Raw genomic sequence first — 25,177 nt, 5'->3', positions numbered from 1 at the left:
CTCAACTAGGAAGAGCGCAATTGTGTTGATGAACATGAGTCAAACGGTCCTAAATTGGTTCTAATTGCATGTCGTTTTATGGTATAGGTGACCCCACAGACAACCTTTTGAACTAAACAGCATTTACCATTGACAATGGAATAGATAAACGGAGGATTGTGCTAATGTAAGCTGCGACCAAAGATACAGCTAGGGGCATAGAGTAGGCCTTCAGGGTAACAATAACCTGTCTTTAACACTTCCAGTAGCACGTGTTCATCAATCGTCACCTCTAGGAAGACACTGGTTCAAATACAGTGGAGACACTGTTCTCAGTGTACCCATTTGATTGTAAACCACCAATCAATGTATCTAGCTAGCTATAATGCTATGTTTACACTTACACTTTACTCAGAGCTGCCTGCTACTGTATATTGGCAACAAAATATTGTCACAAGAGTGCAAGACTGACAAGACTGATTCCTAATAAGTTAATTCGTAGCAACACCAACTTTGTGGTTCTTCATAGACATCATCCCCACCACACCCAACCAACACCAGTTACTCAGGTACAAAAGAAAATAATGAAATAACTTGAGGTCAAACGCAAATCTCAGATTTATTATGCCATGTCAGTGATCACTTAGCTTGCCACATCAACAGTTTGTCTTTGTGGTAGGCCTGCTACTGTATGCACATTGCTCAGATGAGGGTCTGTCGACAAAGCTGAAAAAAGCAGAAAGCTGTGATTTGCATTTGACCTTTGTGTGCAAAAGTATACTCTTTATTCTTATATATCCAACTTTATTCTTACCCAGTTTCCCCCATTCAGGCCCCGCCCAGTGGCTGACTTAAACTAAGTCAGTGTTTTAATACCACCTTTAACTGTTACATTTAGTCAATGCCCAACTTTCACCAGCAGGAAGAAGGCAACCAAACAAAAAACAGAAGAAAACAGGTTCATTTTTACCTTTTCTTTTTCTTGTTAAATAGTAATAAATACATGAGATGCAGTGGTTTATTTTTTCCATTTTTTTCTGAAGCAGGAGGGTTAAAAAGTTTCATTTTTATTTATTTATCTGTCTGTCTGTTTGTTTTCTTTAGCAGCAATCCGAACATGGTTGAAAGTGTAGATAGCAGCCGAGAGAGAAGTAGTTCACTTTTTTTTTGACTTGATGGCAAACAGCACTCACAGAGTGTCGTGAAGGAGGGAGGGAAGGGGAGAACAAAAGACAGGAGTAAGAAAAGATGCCAGAGAAGTCAGTCACGGGGGCTGTAGGGGTAAGGAGGGCATGAAAGTGTCCCCTCATAAGTATGTACTCCTCCCTCCTGCTATATATTGCCCCCCTCCCCCCTCCCTTCCAACAGAAAAATGGGGCAGAGGAGAAGAGAGCGAGAGAGAGAGAGCGAGCAAGATTTGGCTTAGCATATCCAGTTACTCCAACCCAAAATGTGTTACGTTTCTGTAGTTTATGGTCCAAAACAAAATTGAGTAAGAAAAGACAGAGAGAAAGACAGAGAAAGAGGGTGAAAGAGTCTGGTTAGATGTTGAAGTAGAAGGCAGACTATTTTTTTTTTTAAACAACAGGGAAGCATTTTGGTTTTCCTTGTGGCAAAATGTTTTGTTGTTTTTCATTCTTGAATCACTTCCTCCTTTTGTGTAGAAGTTCTGTTCCCCCTCTCCTCTTGAAAGCGTCTCACTTCGTCAAATGTTTCAGCCTCCTCATCGTATAGTTTCTCACTGTGTGGTGACTACGGTTTTTGTCATTTGCTTCATTTCATTTCTATGATCTGTTTCGTAGTTTCAGATATATAAGCCAGTGTCAAGCGAGAGAAGATTGGAAACATAAAAAAAATAAATGTAACAAAAGTGTGTGTGTGTGTTTCGGGGGTGAGATATACTGAACTGAAAAACAAACTAAAAAAGACCCTAGTTTGTTTGTTTCTCTGTGTATGCACAAGTGTTTACTGTCCATCAGCGGGAAAAAAACCTGTATAAATTAAAATGAATAAATAAACCACCTCTCAATTTAGCGCTCTCCGATCTCCCCGCTTACCCTCCTCCTCATGTAGTGATGTTTAATAAATAAAACATGTACAATTAAACCTAGACTTCAGAAAAACTCAACAAAAACAAAAAAAAATTAAAAAGATTGAAAAAAATAGCATAAGGGTACTCTCTCGTGCCTCCCTCTTCTAAACCAACAATTACCACTTTTCAAACCATTCATTTACTTTTGCGGTCTTCATTCCAAAAAACAACCCAAACAACAAAAATCTCGCTGCAAATCTTTCCTTAAATCACATAAAATCAAATAATATAATAATAATATTAATAACAAAAACAAACTTATCTGAAACTTTCCATTCCAACTACTGAGCCCCGTTTCTTTCCTTCAACAAAATAAAAACAAAGAAACTGAAAAAAGGATAAAAAAATTTCAAAGCCTTCCCTCTCTTACTCTCCCTCTCCCACTCTCCCTCTCTTACTCTCCCTCTCTTACTCTCCCTCTTTTACTCTCCCTCTCCCTCTCTTACTCTCCCTCGACCTTCTCCCATGCAAAACAAAACAAAACTCCTGTGATATTTCACAAGTTTGTCTCTGTAACTGTATGTGTGGCCGTATTTGTTCCAAACTCAAGTGTGTATACTGTGTATGTATGCGTGTTGAAATTGTAATGTTGTCGTTGTTAAAATTGTATGGCTTTTGGAATTTGTTCAAGATTTATCAAGAGTTGGCCGCGTTCTGACCACCGCCTCCTCCACTGCCGCACACACCCATCATGGTGGACTCCTCAGAGTCCGGCCTCCCCCCACCGCCCCCTACTCCCCTGGGTGGGGGCCCCCCGGTGAGCATCCCGCCCCCGACCACGCTACCCTGGGGAGGGTTGTTATTGTTGTTACTTCCCGGGTAGCATGGGGGGATGTATCCAAGCCCGGAGGCAGCGACCAAGCTGTCCTGAGAGGCTGGGGGCTGGGCCAACTGTTGCTGAGAGCCGGCGGGGGGCGGCTGGGGGGCCATGACCGTCCTAGTCCGAAAGGCAGAGAGGCCCAGGTGGAGGTTGGAGGAGCCGTACTGGCTGGAGTCCAAGCTGGATGGGGGCGGCATGATGGAAGACTGACCCAGATGGTGGTGGTGTGTGAGGCTGAGCTCGATGCTGTCCGGCATCTGTGGGGAGGAGATGGGCATCAGGGGCTGGCCCTGTGAAGCCTGGCCCTGGGGCTGGTTCCCCTGCCCAGTCTGCCGCAGGCCCCGCCCGTTGCCGTGGTGACTGCCGTAGATGGGGTGCGGGTGGTGTGGTTCCATCATGCCCCCGACGCCACCGCCTCCCAGGAAGTGGCGCGAGTGCTGGGTGGCCGCCGGCTTGTGCAGCAGCAGCTGGGGGTATGGGGGGTCGCCAACGCTACTGCCGCTGTTGGACAGGGGACCCATGCCCCCCTCTCCCCCCGGCCAGAGGCGCAGCTGCTGCTGAGATGGAGCCTTGGCAGTGGGGGGGGAGAGGTCATCGTTAGAAACAGAGAACGCAGCATCTACAGTACATCATGTATAGAGGAAGAACATGTTGTTCCATGTGATGAGATCTGAGACATCAGAGTGAGGTCAGATTTAAACCGCTCACCTGTGGACTCTGCATCTCATAGTCTGAGTGAGTAACTGCACTGTTGTAGTACCGGTTACTGTACCGGTAATTCCGGTTGTCATTGGAAGAACCGCTAGATCCACCTGGACAGAGGGAGTAGGGGAGGAGAGACGGAGTAGGGGAGGAGAGACGGAGTAGGGGAGGAGAAGGGGAAAAGACACTCGGTCAGTCAGAATACACAATAGTTGTGTTACGTCATCATACTGACAGTCCATCACTGCTGGGACCATAACCTGTTGCTGAGCTGCTGAACATGGTGCTGTAGCTAAGATGACTAGCTGTTGCCATGGTGAATGGGAGCTGTAGCTGTGGCAGAGGAGAGGCCGCTGAGGCTGAGCTGTTGCTATGGTGACGGTGTGCTGCAGGCTGTAGGGACTGAGCTGCGGCTGAAGTGACTAGGAGCTTGTTTCTATGGAGACTGTGTAGCTGTTGCAGAGAGTGAGGGGCTGTAGGGGCTGGCTGAGATGTAACATTGAACCACCATCACTATGACGCAGTAGACTGCAGTGTTCCCCCGAAGACTATGTAGGTGGGAGGGATCTCCCAGACAAGATCCTTTACAGTACTGTACTAACCAACATGGCTTCAACGGACTTTGAATAGCTCTCAATCTAAGGAATCTTGGTGTTTTTCACAAACATAGGAGATAATTATCTGGGGGGAAACACTGCAGTAGGAATATGGGATCAAATAGGCTGCCAATGCTTAGTTTGCTCTATTGAGGTTTGACCTCTGCAGTGGTTTCTGCTAGATGTTTCCCCATGCAGTGGACTGTGACTTATGGTAAGGGTATACTGTATACTAACTGCTGTGTCCCGTACCGGAGCTGGAGACGGAGCTGGTGGTGGAGGTGGAGTGGCTGTGGTCCATGGCCGGGCTGGTGGAGGTGGAACTGCTGGTGTTGGTGCCCTCGTCCGTCGTCTTCTTGAAGAAGTTGTGCTGCAGCGCATAGAAGGGCGTGATGCGCGTTTTGGGGTCGTAGTCCAGCATGCGCAGGATCAGGTCCTTGAACTTCAGGTAATCGCAGGGAGCGTGCCCCTGCTCTCCGCCCCGCCTCCCGCCAGGACCCCCGGTCTCCACCCCCAGGATCTCATGGAGCCGCCGCGTCGCAGGAGGCTTGTACTCCTGAAGAGGGGGATAGAGGGAGTGAGGGAAGGGGGAGAACAGAGAATATGGATGTGGGGAGGTGCAGAGAAACACTTGAGTTCTCATTTTCTTTGAGGCAGTTTTAGTGACTTTTAGTTATTATTATGGTTGAATTTCACACATGCAAGCATGCCTGTTGTTATGACGGTGAAATGGTTGATGGTCAGTAGAATGCATATTATGAATGGATAGACTCACTATTAGGCCTACGTTATTTACACAACACCAAGCCAGTGATGAGAAGCTGGAATGAAGCTGGAATGTTGAAACCAACATGTATCCTTACATGGTCTCTGGTCTAAAGACCATCAGTTCCTAGTCCTACAACTAACAATAAGTTTTCTTATCCTGCACTATATCATTCACTTAACCCCTAATCATCTAGTGAAAATACATGCCAACACCCATAGGTGTAAACCCGTGCTCACACACCCACACAGGTGTGCCTGCCTCTGGGGTGAGATGGCTGATCCCCCACCATCTCCAATCCCTTTTGGACAAAGTTAATTAACCTCTGATCCAAACTTTTCTCCCCCTCTTTCTCTCACCTCCAACGTAACCCAGGCCTCTCCCTTTGTTCAACCTCCACCTTCCACCTGCCTCCGCTGCTCCTTCACCTCATCCCTCTATCTTATTAAGGGCTATGTAATGCTTCTGATACACAGAATAATGGAACGATAAGGACCACCTTTTTAGACGATTAGGGAAAGTTAATGACGAGGGGTTGTACAGTTTAGATGATGATGACTGGAGAGGAAGATGCTGAGGACTCAGATCTCCTTCCTAAGAGTGGGAGTTTAGGTTGGAAAGGAGAAAGGGGGGAAAATACCGCTTCTGCACAAATGACTTTCCAAAATCAAGCTAACCCTCCTCCACCTCGGTTTTCTACCCATCTCTCTTTATCTACAGGTAAATGGTTAATACAAGTAGGAAGTTCGTAGAGATGCTACCTCTAACCTCTGACACTAGGGTCAAATTCTTTCCATCCCCTCGTAGTTACGTTTAGGTTTGGAGGTAAGAGCAAGGTAATCTGATCCAAAATGTATTGGGTGACAGGAGAACTACTGCGTTGTGAGTGACAGGAGAACTTAAACCTACTGCGTTGTGAGTGACAGGAGAACTTAAACCTACTGCGTTGTGAGTGACAGGAGAACTACTGCGTTGTGAGTGACAGGAGAACTTAAACCTACTGCGTTGTGAGTGACAGGAGAACTTAAACCTACTGCGTTGTGAGTGACAGGAGAACTTAAACCTACTGCGTTGTGAGTGACAGGAGAACTACTGCGTTGTGAGTGACAGGAGAACTTAAACCTACTGCGTTGTGAGTGACAGGAGAACTACTGCGGTGTGAGTGACAGGAGAACTACTGCGTTGTGAGTGACAGGAGAACTTAAACCTACTGCGTTGTGAGTGACAGGAGAACTACTGCGTTGTGAGTGACAGGAGAACTTAAACCTACTGCGTTGTGAGTGACAGGAGGGATGTGGTTCGGAGATGAGATGAGAAGATTAAGTAAGAGCAGAGTTTTACTCACGGAGGCCGAGGGGTAAAGTACCTTCTTTATGTCCTTGTTCTTCTTGACGGTCCACAGGCCGTCGGATAGCTTGTCAAAGTACTTCCGTGCTTTGGGAGCCTGATCCAGCATGTGGTTGGGAGGGACCCCCAGCACCTCCACTATCTTATTCATCTGATCCACCTGGAGAGAGAGAAACAACAGGACAGGTCAGGGACAGATTCGGCATCGACACCCAATGCTGTGTGTGTTCTCACAGCCTACCTCGTTGGAGCCGCTGAAGAGGGGTTCTCCCGTGTGCATCTCCACCAGGATGCAGCCCAGGGACCACATATCAATGGCCAGGTCGTAGGGCATGCCCAGCAACACCTCCGGAGATCTGTAGAACCGACTCTGGATGTACTGGTAGATCTGTGGTGGAGGAGAGGATGGAGGGACAGAATGAGGTGATGTAAGAAACAAAAAGAGGTGGAGAGGGAGAGAAGGTGGTAGGTAGAAAGGGCGAGAGGACAGATGAGGGATGGACAGGTAGGGGTGAAGTAAAGAAATAAAATATATGACCAAAGAAGAGAGCGAGATAGAAAGGCGAGGGGAGAAAATGTGATGAGAAAAGATAGAGGTATTAGCTCCAGTATGTTGGTTACAGCAGAACAGAGCTGTGGCCCTTTAATAACATTTCTAATCTAAATTAGAGCACACTCACTGGTGGAGGGAGACAGGATGGTGGTGGAAGTGGTGCAGTGACACCGTTCGTCCACACGGGGGCAGGCCAAGCTGAGTAGAAATATCTAAACTGGGTGCAGCAGAGCCGCTGGGATTCTATACTTGAGCACTGTAGTGAGGCCCATTTCCTCATCTTCCCAAGAGTCCTCAAAGACGTGCTGTGAATGCCAGTTCTTATTCAACCTGGCAACGGCCTCCCTCCATAGCTTCCCTCTCCATGTCTATTTACCCTCTGCAGAAAACTGAGCTCATTTCAAAAGGAGACCGAATCATCATATGTGGGCTATTCTCTCCCTCATCCATCCATCCGTCTACCCCACCCTTCTCTTCTCCCTCTTCCTGAGATATCCAGAGGCATTAGCAGACAAATAATACAATGTTTTAGAAAAGGTTAATATACAATGAACATTTATCTGGTTTACAAAATGCTGTCTCTTATTAATTCTACCTCTACCATTTCCTACCTTCCCCGGCGTCTCTCTCTGTCTATCCCCCCAACAGCTCCCTCCTCTCTCCCTGCCCCAATTTTCTTCTCTACCCAACCTCCCCCCTAGCATCTAGAGGGGATATAGCGTGCATTAAGGTCCTACTATATAAACCACAGTCGACTGCTGATGTATGCATTGGTTTAAGTCGATCTTAAATATAACACACAGGAGCATGCAGATATAGCCAGAACAATTCACAAAGGATCCATTGGGAGTGGTGAACTGCAATATACTGATTTCAGGAGTGGACTGTATATATTGATGTGCTTGGTAAGGTGTAGTCCTCCCTCCCCTTGCTTCTCCCTCTCTCCTAGCCCAATGGTGTTCTTTCCTCAACACCCCTCCCCTGACCCCCACCCAGCACATGCATTGGGTTCATTATGGTCTTCTATATCTTTGTGCTTGGTTAGTCAGCTAGTCTCCTCACCCTCTGGCCTAGTTGACAAGAGCTGCCAAAGTCCACGATCTTGATGGCGCTGCGCTTGGGGTTGCACAGCAGGATGTTCTCGGGCTTGAGGTCGCAGTGGATGATGCTGAGCTCGGGCGTGGCCAGGAACAGCAGCGCCGTGCACAGCTGCTGGGCAAACTTTCTGGTCAGGTTGAGAGAGACGCCGCGGAAGTTGGTGTTGCGCAGGAGGTCGTACAGGTTGTAGGAGAGAAGCTCGAACACCAGGCACAGGTGGTTCCGGAACATGAAGTGCCTCTTCAGGTGGACTAGAGGGGGAGAGGAGGGAAAAGGGGGGAGGTTAGTAGGGGAAACAGTATACTGCAGTAACCTATCTGGGTGCTCTGCTCTACATGGGTAGTGGTTGAGGTGACTTCCAGAGTGACAGTGTGCCCTTGGAGTGGAGAGCAAGGTGCTTTGACCACATGGAAAACAGCTCGGCCATATAAACGCCATCTATTATTATATTATTGTGTGTCAATCACCTCGCTCAGCGCTATAGGAGCTTAGTGAGGTAGAGGTGATTCTGTGACAGGTTTATCATTGCGAAGGCTACTGGATTGATATGTATGTAGCATGAAATGTATACATAGGGATATATGTGAAGTAGGGCATTGGTCTATATTTCAATTGAGATGTTAAATGTGGAGCAGATTGCATGTGACAAGTGAGGCACAGTCAAAGAGGCACAGTATGAACTCATTTTAGTAGATGGTATACAATGCAATAGTGTTAGATCATAAGTGGGGGCTTAAGGCAGAGTGTGTGTGTCCTCACCTATGTAGTACTTCATCTCGGTGTCGTGTTTGTTCATGAGCTCCAGCAGTCGCAGCTCTATCTGGGCCTGGTTCAGGAAGGCTTTCTTGTTCTTGATGATCTTGATGGCCACCCACTCCTGCTCGTGGTGGTCATATGCTTTCACCACCTGCGGGATGCAAAAGGTCACAGGTCAGACAGGCAGCCATGTTGTTTGTAGTATATGCAGGTGGTAGGGGCCAAGGGAAAGCTCCTTCACCAAACAAAATACAGTGATTATCCCTCTCCTCTTTCCTCTGGCCCACAAGAGCAATGACCCGTTTATTCTCCTCACGTCTGTAGACATACTTCATTCATCCCATGCAACTCTTCACCTTAAACTTTGGAAGTGTTTCTCCTCTCTTTTCTTCCATCCTCTTCTTTCTCCCTCCTCCCCCCTGACCTATCCTCCCCCTAACCCCTGACCTATCCTTCCCCCTGACCTATCCTCCCCCCTACCCCCTGACCTATCCTCCCCCTACCCCCTGACCTATCCTCCCCCTACCTATCCTTCCCCCTACCCCTTGACCTATCCCCCCTACCCTATCCTCCCACTACCCCCTGACCTATCCCCCCCTACCCTATCCTCCCACTACCCCCTGACCTATTCTCCACCTACCCCCTGACCTATTCTCCCCCTACCCCCTGACCTATCCACCCCCTACCCTCTCCTCCCACTACCCCAACCTATTCTCCCCCTACCCCCTGACCTATCCTCCCCGACCTATCCTTCCCCCTGACCTATCCCCCCCCCCTACCCCTGACCTATCCTCCCCCAACCCCCTGACCTATTATCCTCCCCTGACCTATCCTCCCCCTACCCCCAACCTATCCTTCCCCCTACCCATCCTCCCCCTACCCACGACCTATCCTTCCCCCTACCCCCTGACCCATCCTTCCCCCTGACCTATCCTCCCCCCACCCTCTGACCTATCCTCCCCCTATCCTACCCTATCCTCCCCCGTACCCAATGACCTATCCTTCCCCCTACCCCCTGACCTATCCTCCCCCTATCCTCCCCCGTACCCCATGACCTATCCTCCCCCATATCCTCACCTATACCCTCTCTCCACTAACCTGTCCTCCCCTGTACCTTCTCTCCCCTCTGTCCACTGACCTGCCCGAAGGAGCCCTTGCCGATGAGCGAGTCAATCTCGTAGCGGTCCAGCCACTTCTCCCCGTTCTTGACGATGTAGTCGTAGTTGTCGTCATCGTAGCCATCGTTGTACACCTTCCGCTCCTTCTTAGTGCTCGTGTCCTCCGGGGGCACCTGCTGGGCACGCCGCTTCTTCTTCGTGTAGTACACCTGGACACGGAGGAGAGGAGATGGCGATGGTAAGGGCCGGGTGGGAAAAGAGAAAGAGGGGTAAATCACTGATATTTCTCATTTTGCCACACTACTGTTTGGCTAGATCTCGGAGGACCAAACCAATGATAAAACTGATATCCTTCACTTGTACATCAGTTTATGCTAATGCAGTTACATATACCTAGGGTTGAAAAACGGGTAAGCTTCCAACTGGGATTTCTGGAAAACCAGGGACATTTGGGAAATCAACCAGAATCTAATGTTTATACCAGGGGTGTAAAACTAATTTTGCCCTGGAGGCCTCATTCGGTCTTCATCGAGGTCCGGAGGGTGGCACTGAAAATTGGTTATACTTCCTCGCTGTCAATATTTGCAAAAAAAATGTCTGATGTTCCCTGACCTGCTTTCATTTTGGTGCTAAGTGAGCTGGACAGTCAAGAAACTGTATGAATGTAAGTCCATTATCAATTCTACACAGTTTTGATTTTGTTATTTAGTCATTTGAAAGTATATTGAAAGCCTCCCCCCAACATAAATAATAAAAAACACAAATATTTTTATTTTTATTTTACTCAAACCACCCGTGAGCCGGATTGGACCCTCGCGGGCCGGATCCCAGCAGGTAAGCTGTGAGGTGACGTTTCCTGGAGATTATGACTCCTGCAGCAGCAGAGTCCTGTAGGACCTGATGGCTGGCTGACACACACACACACTCCACTCACCTCATTGATGTGCTTGTAAGTCTTGATCAGATCGACAGAGAGTTTTCTCAGCGGGGCGCTGGCGGGATCTCTAAAACTTGGGGGGATCCTCCTCTGCAGTATGGTCGCATCAGACAGCACCTGGAGGGGACAGGTGGTAAGGGGAGCCCCAAAACTGTCCAAGACATCCCTGCAGTATTCTAACTAGCGGTTATAAGAACTAAAGTAAGTAAAGGTCACTCACTATACAATGAGTGGAAGGAGTAATTTCCAATGAAATAACTGGGCATGTTTGAGTTAACCTATGTATACAGGCAACACTGTTGCCTAGCCACAGAACAATCTATCAGTGATGGTGGTTGTAGTTGCTTGTCAATAGAGTACAGTACCAGTCAACATTTTAGAACACCTACTCATTCAAGGGTTATTCTTTATTTTTTACTATTTTCTACATTGTAGAATAATGGTGAAGATATCAGAACTGTGAAATAACACATACGGAATCATGTAACCAAAAAAAGTGTTCAGGAAATCAAAATATATTTTATATTTGAGATTCTTCAAAGTAACCACCCTTTGCCATGATGACAGCTTTGCACACTCTTGGCATTCCCTCAACCAGCTTCATGAGGTAGTCACATGGAATGCATTTTAATAAGGCACATCTGTTAATTAATTGAAAGTTAATTTGTGGAATTTCCTTCCTTCTTAAATGTGTTTGAGCCAATCAGTTGTGTTGTGACAAGGTAGGGGTGGTATACAGAAGATAGCCCTATTTGGTAAAAGACCAAGTCCATATTATGGCAAGATCAGCTCAAATAAGCAAAGAGAAACAACAGTCCACCATTACTTTAAGACATGAAGGTCAGTTAATGTGGAACATTTAAAGAACTTTGAAAGTTTCTTCAAGTGCAGTCGCAAAGACCATCAAACGCTATGATGGACCATGAGGACCACCACAGGAAAGGAAGCCCCAGAGTTACCCCTGCTGCAGAGGATAAGTTCATCAGAGTTAACTGCACCTTAGATTGCAGCCCAAATAAATGCTACACAGAGTTCAAGTAACAGACACATCTCAACATCAACTGTTCAGAGGAGACTGCGTGAATCAGGCCTTCATGGTTGAATTGCTGCAAAGAAACCACTATTAAAGGACACCAATAAGAAGAACTTTGCTTGGGCCAAGAAACACGAGCAATGGACATTAGACCAGTGGAAATCTGTCTTTTGGTCTGATGAGTCCAAATTTTAGATTTTTGGTGCCAACTGCCGTGTCTTTGTGAGACTCAAAGTAGATGAACGGATGACCTCTGCATGTGTGGTTCCGCCAGTGAAGCATGGAGGAGGTGGCGTGATGGTGCTTTGCTGGTGACACTGTTGGTGATTTATTTAGAATTCAAGGCACACTTAACCAGCATGTCTACCACAGCATTCTTCAGCGATACGCCATCCCATCTGGTTTGGGCTTAGTGGAACTATCATTTGTTTTTCAACAGGACAATGACCCAAAACTCACCTCCTGGTTGCGTAAGGGTTATTTGACCAAGAAGGACTGCAGATGTGTAAAAATAAAGAAAAACCCTTGAATGAGTAGGCGTGTGCCAAAATTTTGACTGGTACTGACGTGTTTGAGGTTGTGGATGTATAGTGCAATCCAACAGGTTGGTCAGCCTATCATTATGTCCATTCAGTATGTGATGCTAATACCTACGTTCACATGATGGGTGTGTATAGCGTCAGTATAAGGGTGTGTGTGTATAGCGCCAGGTTGTGTGTGTGTGTGTGTATAGCGTCAGGTTGTGTGTGCATAGCATCAGGGTGTGTGGGGTGTGTATAGCATCAGGGTGTGTGTGTGTGTGTGTGTATATAGCGTCAGTATAAGGTCAGTTCCTAAACAGAGTATTATTCTAAACAGAGCATTAGAGGAGTGTCCTGTGAGGGCGTTAGCCGCTGGGTACCTGCTGCTGTTCAGCCATGGAGTGGATGTTGCTGAAGGAGGGGTGGCTGTGCTGGCTCGACATGGTTGGCTCAGCGGGGGAGAAGCCCAAGGCGGCAGGCTGGCAGAGGGTAGAGGAGGGGGGCTTGCATCCTGAGCTGCTTCCACCTTCACAGGATAGACGTTGAGATGGAGGGAAGGGGGAGAAAGGATGAGAGAGGGGGAGATGATTTTAGAAAAAAATACATCGACATTAAGCTTCCTAACTCATCATACACACACTGGCACTGCCGTGGGTGTGGGCACGAGCACTGCACTGCAGAGGAAAAGTACACATGTGCTCTCTCACACACCCTTCTTGGCTGTTCTTTGAAGTCACACACATACACCCTATCATGGATGTAGAGCAAGAGGGTGGGATGGCTACTTAGTAGGGTACCACTCCACAGGGCCATTTAGCTCCCTGCCAGAAAGACCACACAAATAATGGTGGAGTGAAATATCTCTATGCAAGAGGGTGTCCTGTTTCAGTAGAAAAAGCATTAGCGCAGGTCAACCTGACAAACCCGGTGTGTGCGTGTGCGTGCGTGTGTGTGTGTGTGACATAGAGAAAGATATGAGACCTTTGTGGAGGTCAGTAGTCCACATTGTCACACCTCAAAACCAGGAGGGTATTTCCAAGCAGAACTCTTTCGCTCCAACTCCTGCTTTTATATGAAAAGAGAAAGGAGAGGTGGCTTCTTACAAGATATAGAAGATGGAACTTAACCCAACCATTTTTGTTGCTGAATGTTGTGAGCATTAAAATCTTCTGATTCTGTCAAGGTAGCTAGCAAAGATGGACAACGTGGGTTAGAGCGTCAATGGGACAAACCACTGTGTGACAAACCACTGTGTGACAAACCACTGTGTGACAAGACTGTTGCATCATCCTACAAAAAAATGACGAGTCACTGTTTAGTGTGCTGCTTTGCTTCGTCATTAAGTTCCACCAGACTGTTTTTTCTGTCAGAATCCCAGGTTCAACTTGACTGAGATTCTCTGCAGTCTTGAGACTTTGCTTTTCCTGCAGTTTGACTGCAGTCGAGCTAAAATCATGGCTGGAACACAGCAGGCTTGGTAAGAGCAGTCGAGGGTGGTATTGACAGTGCCGCACGCTCAAGCCTGATTTCCACCAAAGCCAAGACCACAGCAGTTTGGACCGCTGGCTCCTGGGTAAACCTTGGCCTCACTCACTTAGCTAGAGGTGGGCTGGTCGCTTGTACAAAAACAAAAAACCTCCACCAGTGGCTCAGCAAACCAGCCTGGAAACTCATTCCACTGGCATTCAAGATAGGAGTCAGACCACGCTTTGACCTAGTTGTGGATGGTGGAAGGTTTACAACAAGATGTCCATCCTGGTTGTGGTAAGGGGAGCCCCAAAACTGTCCAAGACATCCCTGCAGTATTCTAACTAGCGGTTATAAGAACTAAAGTAAGTAAAGGTCACAATGAGTGGAAGGAGTCATTTCCAATGAAAAAACTGGGCATGTTTGAGTTAACCTATTAACTCTTAACCTCTTAAAGTTAAAGTTTGAATCAAATTGAAGTTCAGACCAGGGTTTCCGTTAGCCTGTAATAGACTGCTTTTTAGCCAATAAAAAAAAGAAAGAAAAGCTGGTGAATAAAATTGGTGCCGGCCAAAACATTGCAAAATAATGCTTGTTAGCCCATTCATTGATGGAAATACACTTGACTGGTCATGCTTATCGGTCTATTAGGTTCATTTGCATAATTCTGTGGAATTCAATTTAGCGCATATACAGTAAATTCGTTATGTATCATATTTACCACACGTACAGCATAAAAATACAGAGCGGAAAATCTGAAAACATATACTTAATGGTTGGAAACATCAACGTTTTACTACCTATGAGGCATGTCTTACCTCAAAGTAGCCTAGCCAAAATTAGACCATATTCCAGGGAATTATTTTAAATCAACTTTTCTTACACTGTCCAGTAGCCAAAGGCACAATACTAGTCACATTTGCAACCAGTGCTAGTTGTTGCATATTAGATTTCCCTCTTTCTTAAATTTCGAACAGATTTTTCCATCTCTGTCACATGAAACCACTCGTATGTGCTTTACGCTTTTGCTAACGGTCTTTCCTGCGAATTGCATTATGGAACCAACATTCGCGCGTAGCCTACTACCATGTGTGCTTTGCTGCGCTTATAATGTGAAATAATATTTTAGCAACATTTTAAGCTAAACGTTCTGATTGGTTGCATCAGACTCATTTTCATGTAGCCTAGGTCTACTGGTTGTATGAATTTGGGATATATTGTTCCACAACTGACCCAGAGTCTGTTTGGAATGGGCCATTTCTTTCTCGACAAGCTGACCGATAAACTTTTCCACCATGGGGATAGTAGATTGACAGGCTAGTGATGTTGCTGTTCATTACTCTTCTTGTTCTTGTTGGAAAAGTAAACGTGCAGTTATTCTAACATCTTCAAAGTGCACGTCAGAATCCAGTAAGAAGGACGCACATCGTTGCATACTCGACTTGCATGTTCTGTTAATATGAATGGCCATCATGTAAAATGTGATTTCTGTCATTCTGAGGACTGTGGGTGGACTCCCTGATCAGGTTACGCACCCAATACATGTGGGTCCGGTAAATCTCTCAACTGTCTGGTCAATTAAAAATGCTCCAATGACCTTACACTACTCAACAGCACCAACAGCATGTCCTGTTCAACGGTTTGGTTACTTTTAGTGCAAACCCTTTCAACACATCTTACAGTGCAATGTCCTAAGTTGCTGATGAAAATCTCAACCACTGTGTTAGAGTCCTGCAAAACCAACACATTCATTGCACGTCTCCAGTAAAGTGCAGAAAAAAATCATATGAAAAGGGGTTAATGAAATTGATGAGATATTTCACTGCCAATGCTTTTATCACTGACTTTTAAAGTGACGAGTAACGGGGGTGAAATTTATCAACGACACATTACAACTTGAAATAGCCCGCCGGTCAATGGCCGTAGTTTAAACAAAGTGCAAAACAGCACGTCTAAGCGCCATCAATCCTGAGGGGTGACTGCACGCATTCCCTCCTATTATAGGATGAGTCCCAACACCGGCATCAGGAGCGGGCTGAGAGGGAAGGAGGAAACATTACATACGTGACTCATCTCAAACTGCTTTCTGTCTCGGCACAGATACAGAGAGAAAGAAAGAAACACACAGACACAAATATTTATAATATTTCTTATTGTTGTTGAATTGTCAAGAAGGAACCTGCAAGTAAACAATTAGTTGAACAGTGTATGCCATGTGTATCCTGTACATACGACTAATAAACCCTGAAACACACACAGCATGTTTATATGTACACTAATAATTCAATATGATTATGTCAGTAGGCAGATCATTTACTGAGCAATCCTTTTCATTATTAGGACATGTGAACACCGACATTCCAGAGGTGTCTTTGATCTGCACATGTGCTAGCACCAGCAGGGCAAGCCTCCCTCTGTAGCCCGAGTGAAGTGTGTTTTAAAGTCGTTTTCACATACAAACTTTGTCCGAATTCAGAATGAAAAATTCTCACTGTGGTAGAACATTTATTTCCAGTAAGCCTGATCTCTGGTGTGTCCATGTAAACAGGATTATTTGGGAAATTCTTCTTCTTGCAAAGCATGTAAATGTTTTAATCAAACTATTATATTCATCTGACTATCCACAATAATCACATTATTGTGAGCAGGTAACCACACTCACACAGACCTGTGAGCTTACAGTGTTACAGTTAATCAGCCTTTCAGATCAATACGACCACGTTCTACAGCAAAGACTGTTTAATAAATCTCCATCAGCATTGGCCATGCATTGTGAGAGGTTAACAATACAAAATGGTCAACAGCTGCACCTGCAATGTTGTGGTTTTATGCTACAGTAATGACTGTAGATGCACTGGAATCAGAATTGCAAAGCAGTAGAAAACCGGTCTACAAAAAAACAGAAGAGAAATTTCAGAACGCACGGAAACTGCTGTTGTTATGAGAGGCCTTGTTCTGCCCTGGCCTCAGTTGGGAGGGATATGACGATAGTTATGAGGGCTATCTGCCGAGCACTGAGAAATGTCACACTGTGCCTTTAAATGCTGAAGTGAACACATTGAGAACTTCCTGAGTGTGACACCCCCTTCCTCTCTAGCTGCTCATTGGCTGCTAGTATCCAAGGGCTGGGCAGCGAGGTCTCTATAAATAAACCTGGTAGCTTGTGCTGTATCAGCAAACCTTCCCACAATGCCGCTCTCGCCCTCCCTCTTCCTCCTCTATTTCGCTCTGCATGTTACCTCTCTCTCCCATTCTCTCTCGCTCTCTTGCTCTCCCAGTCTCTCCTGCTCTCTCACTCTCTCAGTCTCTATCTCTCTCAGTCCCTCTCGCTCTCTCAGTCCCTCTCGCTCTCTCAGTCCCTCTCGCTCTCTCAGTCCCTCTCGCTCTCTCAGTCTCTCTCGCTCTCTCAGTCCCTCTCGCTCTCTCAGTCCCTCTCGCTCTCTCTCTCTCTCGCTCTCTCAGTCTCTCTCGCTCTCTCAGTCTCTCTCGCTCTCTCAGTCTCTCAGTCTCTCTCGCTCTCTCAGTCTCTCTCGCTCTCAGTCTCCCAGTCTCTCTGTCTCCCAGTCTCTCTGTCTCCCAGTCTCTCTGTCTCCCAGTCTCCCAGTCTCTCTATCTCTCTGTCTCCCAGTCTCTCTCGCTCTGTCTCCCAGTCTCTCTCGCTCTGTCTCCCAGTCTCTCTCGCTCTGTCTCCCAGTCTCTCTCGCTCTGTCTCCCAGTCTCTCTCGCTCTGTCTCCCAGTCTCTCTCGCTCTGTCTCCCAGTCTCTCTCGCTCTGTCTCCCAGTCTCTCTTCGCAGTCTCTCTCGCTCTGTCTCCCAGTCTCTCTCGCTCTGTCTCCCAGTCTGTCTCGCTCTGTCTCCCAGTCTGTCTCCCAGTCTCTCTCGCTCTGTCGCTCAGTCTCTCTGGCTCTGTCTCCCAGTCTCTCTGGCTCTGGCTCCCAGTCTCTCTGGCTCTGGCTCCCAGTCTCTCTGGCTCTGGCTCCCAGTCTCTCTGGCTCTGGCTCCCAGTCTCTCTCGCTCTGGCTCCCAGTCTCTCTCGCTCTGGCTCCCAGTCTCTCTCGCTCTGGCTCCCAGTCTCTCTCGCTCTGGCTCCCAGTCTCTCTCGCTCTGGCTCCCAGTCTCTCTCGCTCTGGCTCCCAGTCTCTCTCGCTCTGGCTCCCAGTCTCTCTCGCTCTGGCTCCCAGTCTCTCTCGATCTGGCTCCCAGTCTCTCTCGATCTGGCTCCCAGTCTCTCTCGCTCTCTGTCTCCCAGTCTCTCTCGCTCTCTCAGTCTCTCTCGCTCTCTCAGTCTCTCTCGCTCTCTCAGTGTCTGTCTCCCAGTCTCCCTGGCTCTGTCTCCCAGTCTCCCTGGCTCTGTATCCCAGTCTCTCTGGCTCTGTCTCCCAGTCTCTCCTGCTCTCTCACTCTCTCAGTCTCTATCTCTCTCAGTCCCTCTCGCTCTCTCAGTCCCTCTCGCTCTCTCAGTCCCTCTCGCTCTCTCAGTCTCTCTCGCTTTCTCAGTCCCTCTCGCTCTCTCAGTCTCTCTCGCTTTCTCAGTCCCTCTCGCTCTCTCAGTCCCTCTCGCTCTCTGTCTCTCTCTCGCTCTCTCAGTCTCTCTCGCTCTCTCAGTCTCTCTCGCTCTCTCAGTCTCTCTCGCTCTCTCAGTCTCTCTCGCTCTCAGTCTCCCAGTCTCTCTGTCTCCCAGTCTCTCTGTCTCCCAGTCTCTCTATCTCTCTGTCTCCCAGTCTCTCTCGCTCTGTCTCCCAGTCTCTCTCGCTCTGTCTCCCAGTCTCTCTCGCTCTGTCTCCCAGTCTCTCTCGCTCTGTCTCCCAGTCTCTCTCGCTCTGTCTCCCAGTCTCTCTCGCTCTGTCGCTCAGTCTGTCTCGCTCTGTCTCCCAGTCTCTCTGGCTCTGGCTCCCAGTCTCTCTGGCTCTGGCTCCCAGTCTCTCTCGCTCTGGCTCCCAGTCTCTCTCGCTCTGGCTCCCAGTCTCTCTCGCTCTGGCTCCCAGTCTCTCTCGCTCTGGCTCCCAGTCTCTCTCGCTCTGGCTCCCAGTCTCTCTCGCTCTGGCTCCCAGTCTCTCTCGCTCTGGCTCCCAGTCTCTCTCGCTCTGGCTCCCAGTCTCTCTCGCTCTCTGTCTCCCAGTCTCTCTCGCTCTCTCAGTCTCTCTCGCTCTCTCAGTCTCTCTCGCTCTCTCAGTCTCTCTCGCTCTCTCAGTGTCTGTCTCCCAGTCTCCCTGGCTCTGTCTCCCAGTCTCCCTGGCTCTGTCTCCCAGTCTCCCTGGCTCTGTATCCCAGTCTCTCTGGCTCTGTCTCCCAGTCTCTCTCGCTCTGTCTCCCAGTCTCTCTCGCTCTGTCTCCCAGTCTCTCTTGCTCTGTCTCCCAGTCTCTCTCGCCCCCGTCTCTCTCAGTCTCTCTCGCTCTCTCACTCTCTCGCTCTCTCACTCTCCCAGTCTCTCTCAGTCTCCCAGTCTCTCTCAGTCTCCCAGTCTCTCTCTGTCTCCCAGTCTCTCTCGCTCTGTCTCCCAGTCTCTCTCGCTCTCTCAGTCTCTCTCGCTCTCCCAGTCTCTCTCAGTCTCCCAGTCTCTCTCAGTCTCCCTGTCTCTCTCAGTCTCCCTGTCTCTCTCGCTCTCTGTCTCTCTCGCTCTCTGTCTCTGTCTCGCTCTCTCAGTCTCTCAATCTCTCTCGCTCTCTCAGTCTCTCTCGCTCTCTCAGTCTCTCTCGCTCTCTCAGTCTCTCTCGCTCTCTCAGTCTCTCTCGCTCTCTCAGTCTCCCGGTCTCTCGCTCTCCCGGTCTCTCTCGCTCTCCCAGTCTCTCTCGCTCTCCCAGTCTCTCTCGCTCTCCCAGTCTCTCTCGCTCTCCCAGTCTCTCTCTCTCTCAGTCTCCCAGTCTCTCTCGCTCTCAGTCTCTCTCGCTCTCAGTCTCTCCCGCTCTCAGTCTCCCAGTCTCTCTCGCTCTCAGTCTCCCAGTCTCTCTCGCTCTGTCTCCCAGTCTCTCTCGCTCTGTCTCCCAGTCTCTCTCGCTCTGTCTCCCAGTCTCTCTCGCTCTGTCTCCCAGTCTCTCTCGCTCTGTCTCCCAGTCTCTCTCGCTCTGTCTCCCAGTCTCTCTCCCTCCCAGTCTCTCTCGCTCTCCCAGTCTCTCTCGCTCTCTCAGTCTCTCTCGCTCTCTCAGTCTCTCTCGCTCTCTCAGTCTCTCTCGCTCTCTCAGTCTCTCTCGCTCTCTCAGTTCCCAGTCTTTCTCGCTCTCAGTCTCTCTCGCTCTCAGTCTCCCAGTCTCCCTCGCTGTCTCTCTCAGTCTCTCTCGCTCTCAGTCTCTCTCGCTCTCTCAGTCTCTCTTGCTCTCAGTCTCTCTCGCTCTCTCAGTCTCCCAGTCTCTCTCGCTCTGTCTCCCAGTCTCTCTCGCTCTCCCTCCCAGTCTCTCTCACTGTCTCTCTCCCTCTCAGTCTCTCTCACTGTCTCTCTCCCTCTCAGTCTCTCTCGCTGTCTCTCTCCCTCTCAGTCTCTCCTGCTGTCTCTCTCCCTCTCAGTCTCTCTCGCTGTATCTCTCCCTCTCAGTCTCTCTCGCTGTATCTCTCCCTCTGTCTCTCTCGCTGTCTCTCTCCCTCTCAGTCTCTCTCGCTGTCTCTCTCCCTCTCAGTCTCTCTCGCTGTCTCTCTCCCTCTCAGTCTCTCTCGCTGTCTCTCTCCCTCTCAGTCTCTCTCCCTCTCAGTCTCCCAGTCTCTCTCCCTCTCAGTCTCCCAGTCTCTCTCCATCTCAGTCTCCCAGTCTCTCTCCCTCTCAGTCTCCCAGTCTCTCTCCCTCTCAGTCTCCCAGTCTCTCTCCCTCTCAGTCTCCCAGTCTCTCTCACTCTCAGTCTCCCAGTCTCTCTCCCTCTCAGTTTCCCAGTCTCTGACCCTCTCAGTCTCTCAGGTCTCTCTCGCTCCCAGTCTCTCTCGCTCTGTCTCCCAGTCTCTCTGTCTCTGTCTCCCAGTCTCTCTGGCTCTGTCTCCCAGTCTCTCTCGCTCTGTCTCCCAGTCTCTCTCGCTCTCAGTCTCCCAGTCTCTCTCGCTCCCAGTCTCTCTCGCTCCCAGTCTCTCTCGCTCCCAGTCTCTCTCGCTCTCAGTCTCCCTCGCTCTCAGTCTCCCTCGCTCTCTCAGTCTCCCTCGCTCTCTCAGTCTCTCTCGCTCTCTCAGTCTCTCTCGCTCTCTCAGTCTCTCTCGCTCTCTCAGTCTCTCTCGCTCTCAGTCTCTCTCGCTCTCAGTCTCTCTCGCTCTCAATCTCCCAGTCTCTCTCTCGCTCTCAGTCTCCCAGTCTCTCTCTCGCTGTCTCCCAGTCTCTCTCTCGCTCTGTCTCCCAGTCTCTCTCGCTCTGTCTCCCAGTCTCTCTCGCTCTGTCTCCCAGTCTCTCTCGCTCTGTCTCCCAGTCTCTCTGGCTCTGTCTCCCAGTCTCTCTGGCTCTGTCTCCCAGTCTCTCTGGCTCTGTCTCCCAGTCTCTCTCTCTCTCGCTCCCAGTCTCTCTCTCTCTCTCTCGCTCCCAGTCTCTCTCTCGCTCCCAGTCTCTCTCTCTCTTGCACCCAGTCTCTCTCTCTCTCTCTCGCTCCCAGTCTCTCTCTCTCTCTCTCGCTCCCAGTCTCTCTCTCTCTCGCTGCCAGTCTCTCTCTCTCTCTCTCGCTCGCTCACAGTCTCTCTCTCTCTCGCTCGCTCACAGTCTCTCTCTCCCTCTCTCGCTCCCAGTCTCTCTCTCCCTCTCTCGCTCCCAGTCTCTCTCTCCCTCTCTCGCTCCCAGTCTCTCTCTCTCTCGCTCCCAGTCTCTCTCTCTCTCGCTCCCAGTCTCTCTCTCTCTCGCTCCCAGTCTCTCTCTCTCGCTCCCAGTCTCTCTCTCTCTCTCTCGCTCCCAGTCTCTCTCTCTCTCCCAGTCTCTCTCTCTCTTGCACCCAGTCTCTCTCTCTCTCTCGCTCCCAGTCTCTCTCTCTCTCTCGCTCCCAGTCTCTCTCTCTCCCTCTCTCTCTCTCTCGCTCCCAGTCTCTCTCTCTCGCTCCCAGTCTCTCTCTCTCGCTCCCAGTCTCTCTCTCTCGCTCCCAGTCTCTCTCTCTCGCTCCCAGTCTCTCTCTCGCTCCCAGTCTCTCTCTCGCTTCCAGTCTCTCTCGCTCGCTCCCAGTCTCTCTCGCTCGCTCCCAGTCTCTCTCTCTCTCTTGCTCCCAGTCTAACTTGCTCGCTCCCAGTCTCTCTCTCTCTCTTGCTCCCAGTCTCTCTTGCTGGCTCCCAGTCTCTCTCGCTCTCTCTCTCGCTCCCAGTCTCGCTCTCTCTCTCTCTCTCGCTCCCAGTCTCGCTCTCTCTCTCGCTCCCAGTCTCGCTCTCTCTCTCTCTCGCGCTCCCAGTCTCGCTCGCTCTCTCTCTCTCTCTCTCTCTCTCTCTCTCGCTCCCAGTCTCGCTCTCTCTCTCTCGCTCCCAGTCTCTCTCTCGCTCCCAGTCTCTCTCTCGCTCCCAGTCTCTTTCTCGCTCCCAGTCTCTCTCTCGCTCCAAGTCTCTCTCTCGCTCCCAGTCTCTCTCTCTCACTCCCAGTCTCTCTCTGTCGCTCACAGTCTCTTTCTCGCTCCCAGTCTCTTTCTTTCTCGCTCCCAGTCTCTCTCTCGCTCCCAGTCTCTCTCTCGCTCCCAGTCTCTCTCTCTCTCTCGCTCCCAGTCTCTCTCGCTCTCTCGCTCCGAGTCTCTCTCTCTCTCTCTCTCTCGCTCCCAGTCTCTCTCTCTCTCGCTCCCAGCCTCTCTCTCCCTCTCTCGCTTCCAGCCTCTTTCTCACTCTCTCGCTCCCACTCTCTCTCTCTCTCTCTCGCTCCCAGTCTCTCTCTCTCTCTCACACTCCCAGTCTCTCTCTCTCTCTCTCGCTCCAAGTCTCTCTCTCTCTCTCTCGCTCCCAGTCTCTCTCTCTCTCTCGCTCCCAGTCTCTCTCTCTCTCTCTCTCGCTCCCAGTCTCTCTCTCTCTTTCCCAGTCTCTCTCTCTCTCTCTCGCTCCCAGTCTCTCTCTCTCTCTCTCTCGCTCCCAGTCTCTCTCTCCCTCTCTCGCTTCCAGCCTCTCTCGCTTCCAGCCTCTCTCTCCCTCTCTCGCTCCCAGTCTCTCTCTCTCTCTCTCTCGCTCCCAGTCTCTCTCTCTCTCTCTCTCGCTCCCAGTCTCTCTCTCTCTCTCTCTCGCTCCCAGTCTCTCTCTCTCTCTCTCTCTCTCTCTCGCTCCCAGTCTCTCTCTCTCTCTCTCTCGCTCCCAGTCTCTCTCTCTCTCGCTCCCAGTCTCTCTCTCTCTCGCTCCCAGTCTCTCTCTCTCTCGCTCCCAGTCTCTCTCTCTCTCGCTCCCAGTCTCTCTCTCTCTCGCTCCCAGTCTCTCTCCCGCTCCCAGTCTCTCTCTCTCTCTCTCGCTCCCAGTCTCTCTCCCGCTCCCAGTCTCTCTCTCTCTCTCTCGCTCCCAGTCTCTCTCGCTCGCTCCCAGTCTCTCTCTCTCTCTCTCTCGCTCCCAGTCTCTCTCTCTCGCTCCCAGTCTCTCTCTCTCTCGCTCCCAGTCTCTCTCTCTCTCGCTCCCAGTCTCTCTCTCTCTCGCTCCCAGTCTCTCTCTCTCTCGCTCCCAGTCTCTCTCTCTCTCTCGCTCCCAGTCTCTCTCTCTCTCGCTCCCAGTCTCTCTCCCGCTCCCAGTCTCTCTCTCTCTCTCTCGCTCCCAGTCTCTCTCGCTCGCTCCCAGTCTCTCTCTCTCTCTCGCTCCCAGTCTCTCTCTCTCGCTCCCAGTCTCTCTCTCTCTCTCTCTCGCTCCCAGTCTCGCTCTCTCTCCCAGTCTCTCTCTCGCTCCCAGTCTCGCTCTCTCTCTCTCGCTCCCAGTCTCGCTCTCTCTCTCTCTCGCTCCCAGTCTCGCTCTCTCTCTCCCAGTCTCTCGCTCCCAGTCTCGCTCTCGCTCTCTCTCTCTCGCTCCCAGTCTCTCTCTCTCTCTCTCGCTCCCAGTCTCTCTCTCTCTCTCTCGCTCCCAGTCTCTCTCTCTCTCTCTCGCTCCCAGTCTCACTCTCTCTCTCTCGCTCCCAGTCTCGCTCTCTCTCTCGCTCCCAGTCTCGCTCTCTCTCTCGCTCCCAGTCTCGCTCTCTCTCTCTCGCTCCCAGTCTCGCTCTCTCTCTCGCTCCCAGTCTCGCTCTCTCTCTCTCTCTCTCTCGCTCCCAGTCTCGCTCTTTCTCTCTCGCTCCCAGTCTCGCTCTCTCTCTCTCGCTCCCAGTCTCGCTCTCTCTCTCTCTCGCTCCCAGTCTCGCTCTCTCTCTCTCTCGCTCCCAGTCTCCCTCTCTCTCTCTCGCTCCCAGTCTCGCTCTCTCTCTCTCGCTCCCAGTCTCGCTCTCTCTCTCTCGCTCCCAGTCTCGCTCTCTCTCTCTCGCTCCCAGTCTCTCTCTCGCTCCCAGTCTCTCTCTCGCTCCCAGTCTCTCTCTCTCTCGCTCCCAGTCTCTCTCTCTCTCGCTCCCAGTCTCTCTCTCTCTCGCTCCAAGTCTCTCTCTCTCTCGCTCCAAGTCTCTCTCTCTCTCCCACTCTCGCTCTCTCTCGCTCCCAGTCTCTCGCTCTCTCTCGCTCCCAGTCTCTCGCTCTCTCTCGCTCCCAGTCTCTCTCTCTCGCTCCCAGTCTCTCTCTCTCTCGCTCCCAGTCTCTCTCTCTCTCGCTCACAGTCTCTCTCTCTCTCGCTCAGTCTCTCTCTCTCGCTCCCAGTCTCTCTCTCTCTCGCTCCCAGTCTCTCGCTCTCTCTCGCTCCCAGTCTCTCGCTCTCTCTCGCTCCCAGTCTCTCGCTCTCTCTCGCTCCCAGTCTCTCGCTCTCTCGCTCCCAGTCTCTCTCTCTCGCTCCCAGTCTCTCTCTCGCTCCCAGTCTCTCTCCCGCTCCCAGTCTCTCTCCCGCTCCCAGTCTCTCTCTCTCTCTCTCTCGCTAGCTCCCAGTCTCTCTCTCTCTCTCTCGCTCCCAGTCTCTCTATTTCTCTCTCGCTCCCAGTCTCTCTCTCTCTCTCGCTCCCAGTCTCTCTCTCTCTCTCGCTCCCAGTCTCTCTCTCTCTCTCCCAGTCTCTCTCTCGCTCCCAGTCTCTCTCTCTCTCTCTCGCTCCCAGTCTCGCTCTCTCTCTCTCGCTCCCAGTCTCGCTCTCTCTCTCTCGCTCCCAGTCTCGCTCCCAGTCTCTCGCACCCAGTCTCGCTCCCAGTCTCTCGCTCCCAGTCTCTCTCTCTCTCTCTCGCTCCCAGTCTCTCTCTCTCTCTCCCGCTCCCAGTCTCTCTCTCTCTCTCTCTCGCTCCCAGTCTCACTCTCTCGCTCCCAGTCTCACTCTCTCGCTCCCAGTCTCGCTCTCTCTCTCGCTCCCAGTCTCGCTCTCTCTCTCGCTCCCAGTCTCGCACTCTCTCTCTCGCTCCCAGTCTCGCTCTCTCTCTCTCGCTCCCAGTCTCGCTCTCTCTCTCTCGC

The 25,177-nt window shown here is 50.3% G+C and overlaps 1 protein-coding gene across 5 annotated transcripts in view; it reads right to left on the bottom strand.

Moving 5' to 3' along the window:
- Positions 1-938: 938 nt before the first annotated feature.
- The window catches only part of LOC139423538 (dual specificity tyrosine-phosphorylation-regulated kinase 1B-like), a 122,547-nt gene continuing 98,308 nt past the window's right edge, over positions 939-25,177 (bottom strand). For 2 of the 5 annotated variants that reach the window (XM_071175152.1, XM_071175137.1), the window contains exons 2-11: positions 12,699-12,844; positions 10,762-10,881; positions 9,848-10,036; positions 8,713-8,860; positions 7,918-8,204; positions 6,544-6,690; positions 6,301-6,462; positions 4,427-4,745; positions 3,600-3,703; positions 939-3,460 (exon numbers count right to left, since the gene is read on the bottom strand). In XM_071175152.1, the coding sequence (XP_071031253.1) occupies positions 2,708-3,460; positions 3,600-3,703; positions 4,427-4,745; positions 6,301-6,462; positions 6,544-6,690; positions 7,918-8,204; positions 8,713-8,860; positions 9,848-10,036; positions 10,762-10,881; positions 12,699-12,761 (2,292 nt within the window). In that variant the 5' untranslated portion in view covers positions 12,762-12,844 and the 3' untranslated portion in view covers positions 939-2,707. The remainder of the gene's footprint in view (positions 3,461-3,599; positions 3,704-4,426; positions 4,746-6,300; positions 6,463-6,543; positions 6,691-7,917; positions 8,205-8,712; positions 8,861-9,847; positions 10,037-10,761; positions 10,882-12,698; positions 12,845-25,177) is intronic. The other 3 variants (XM_071175149.1, XM_071175141.1, XM_071175145.1) reach the window with 3 other exon arrangements.

The sequence above is a fragment of the Oncorhynchus clarkii genome, chromosome 2 (genome assembly GCF_045791955.1).
Source record: "Oncorhynchus clarkii lewisi isolate Uvic-CL-2024 chromosome 2, UVic_Ocla_1.0, whole genome shotgun sequence".
In the NCBI taxonomy this organism is placed as follows: Eukaryota; Metazoa; Chordata; class Actinopteri; order Salmoniformes; family Salmonidae; genus Oncorhynchus; species Oncorhynchus clarkii.
The sequence above is the reverse complement of the archived record's forward strand: the minus strand, read 5'-3'. Positions and strand labels throughout refer to the sequence as shown.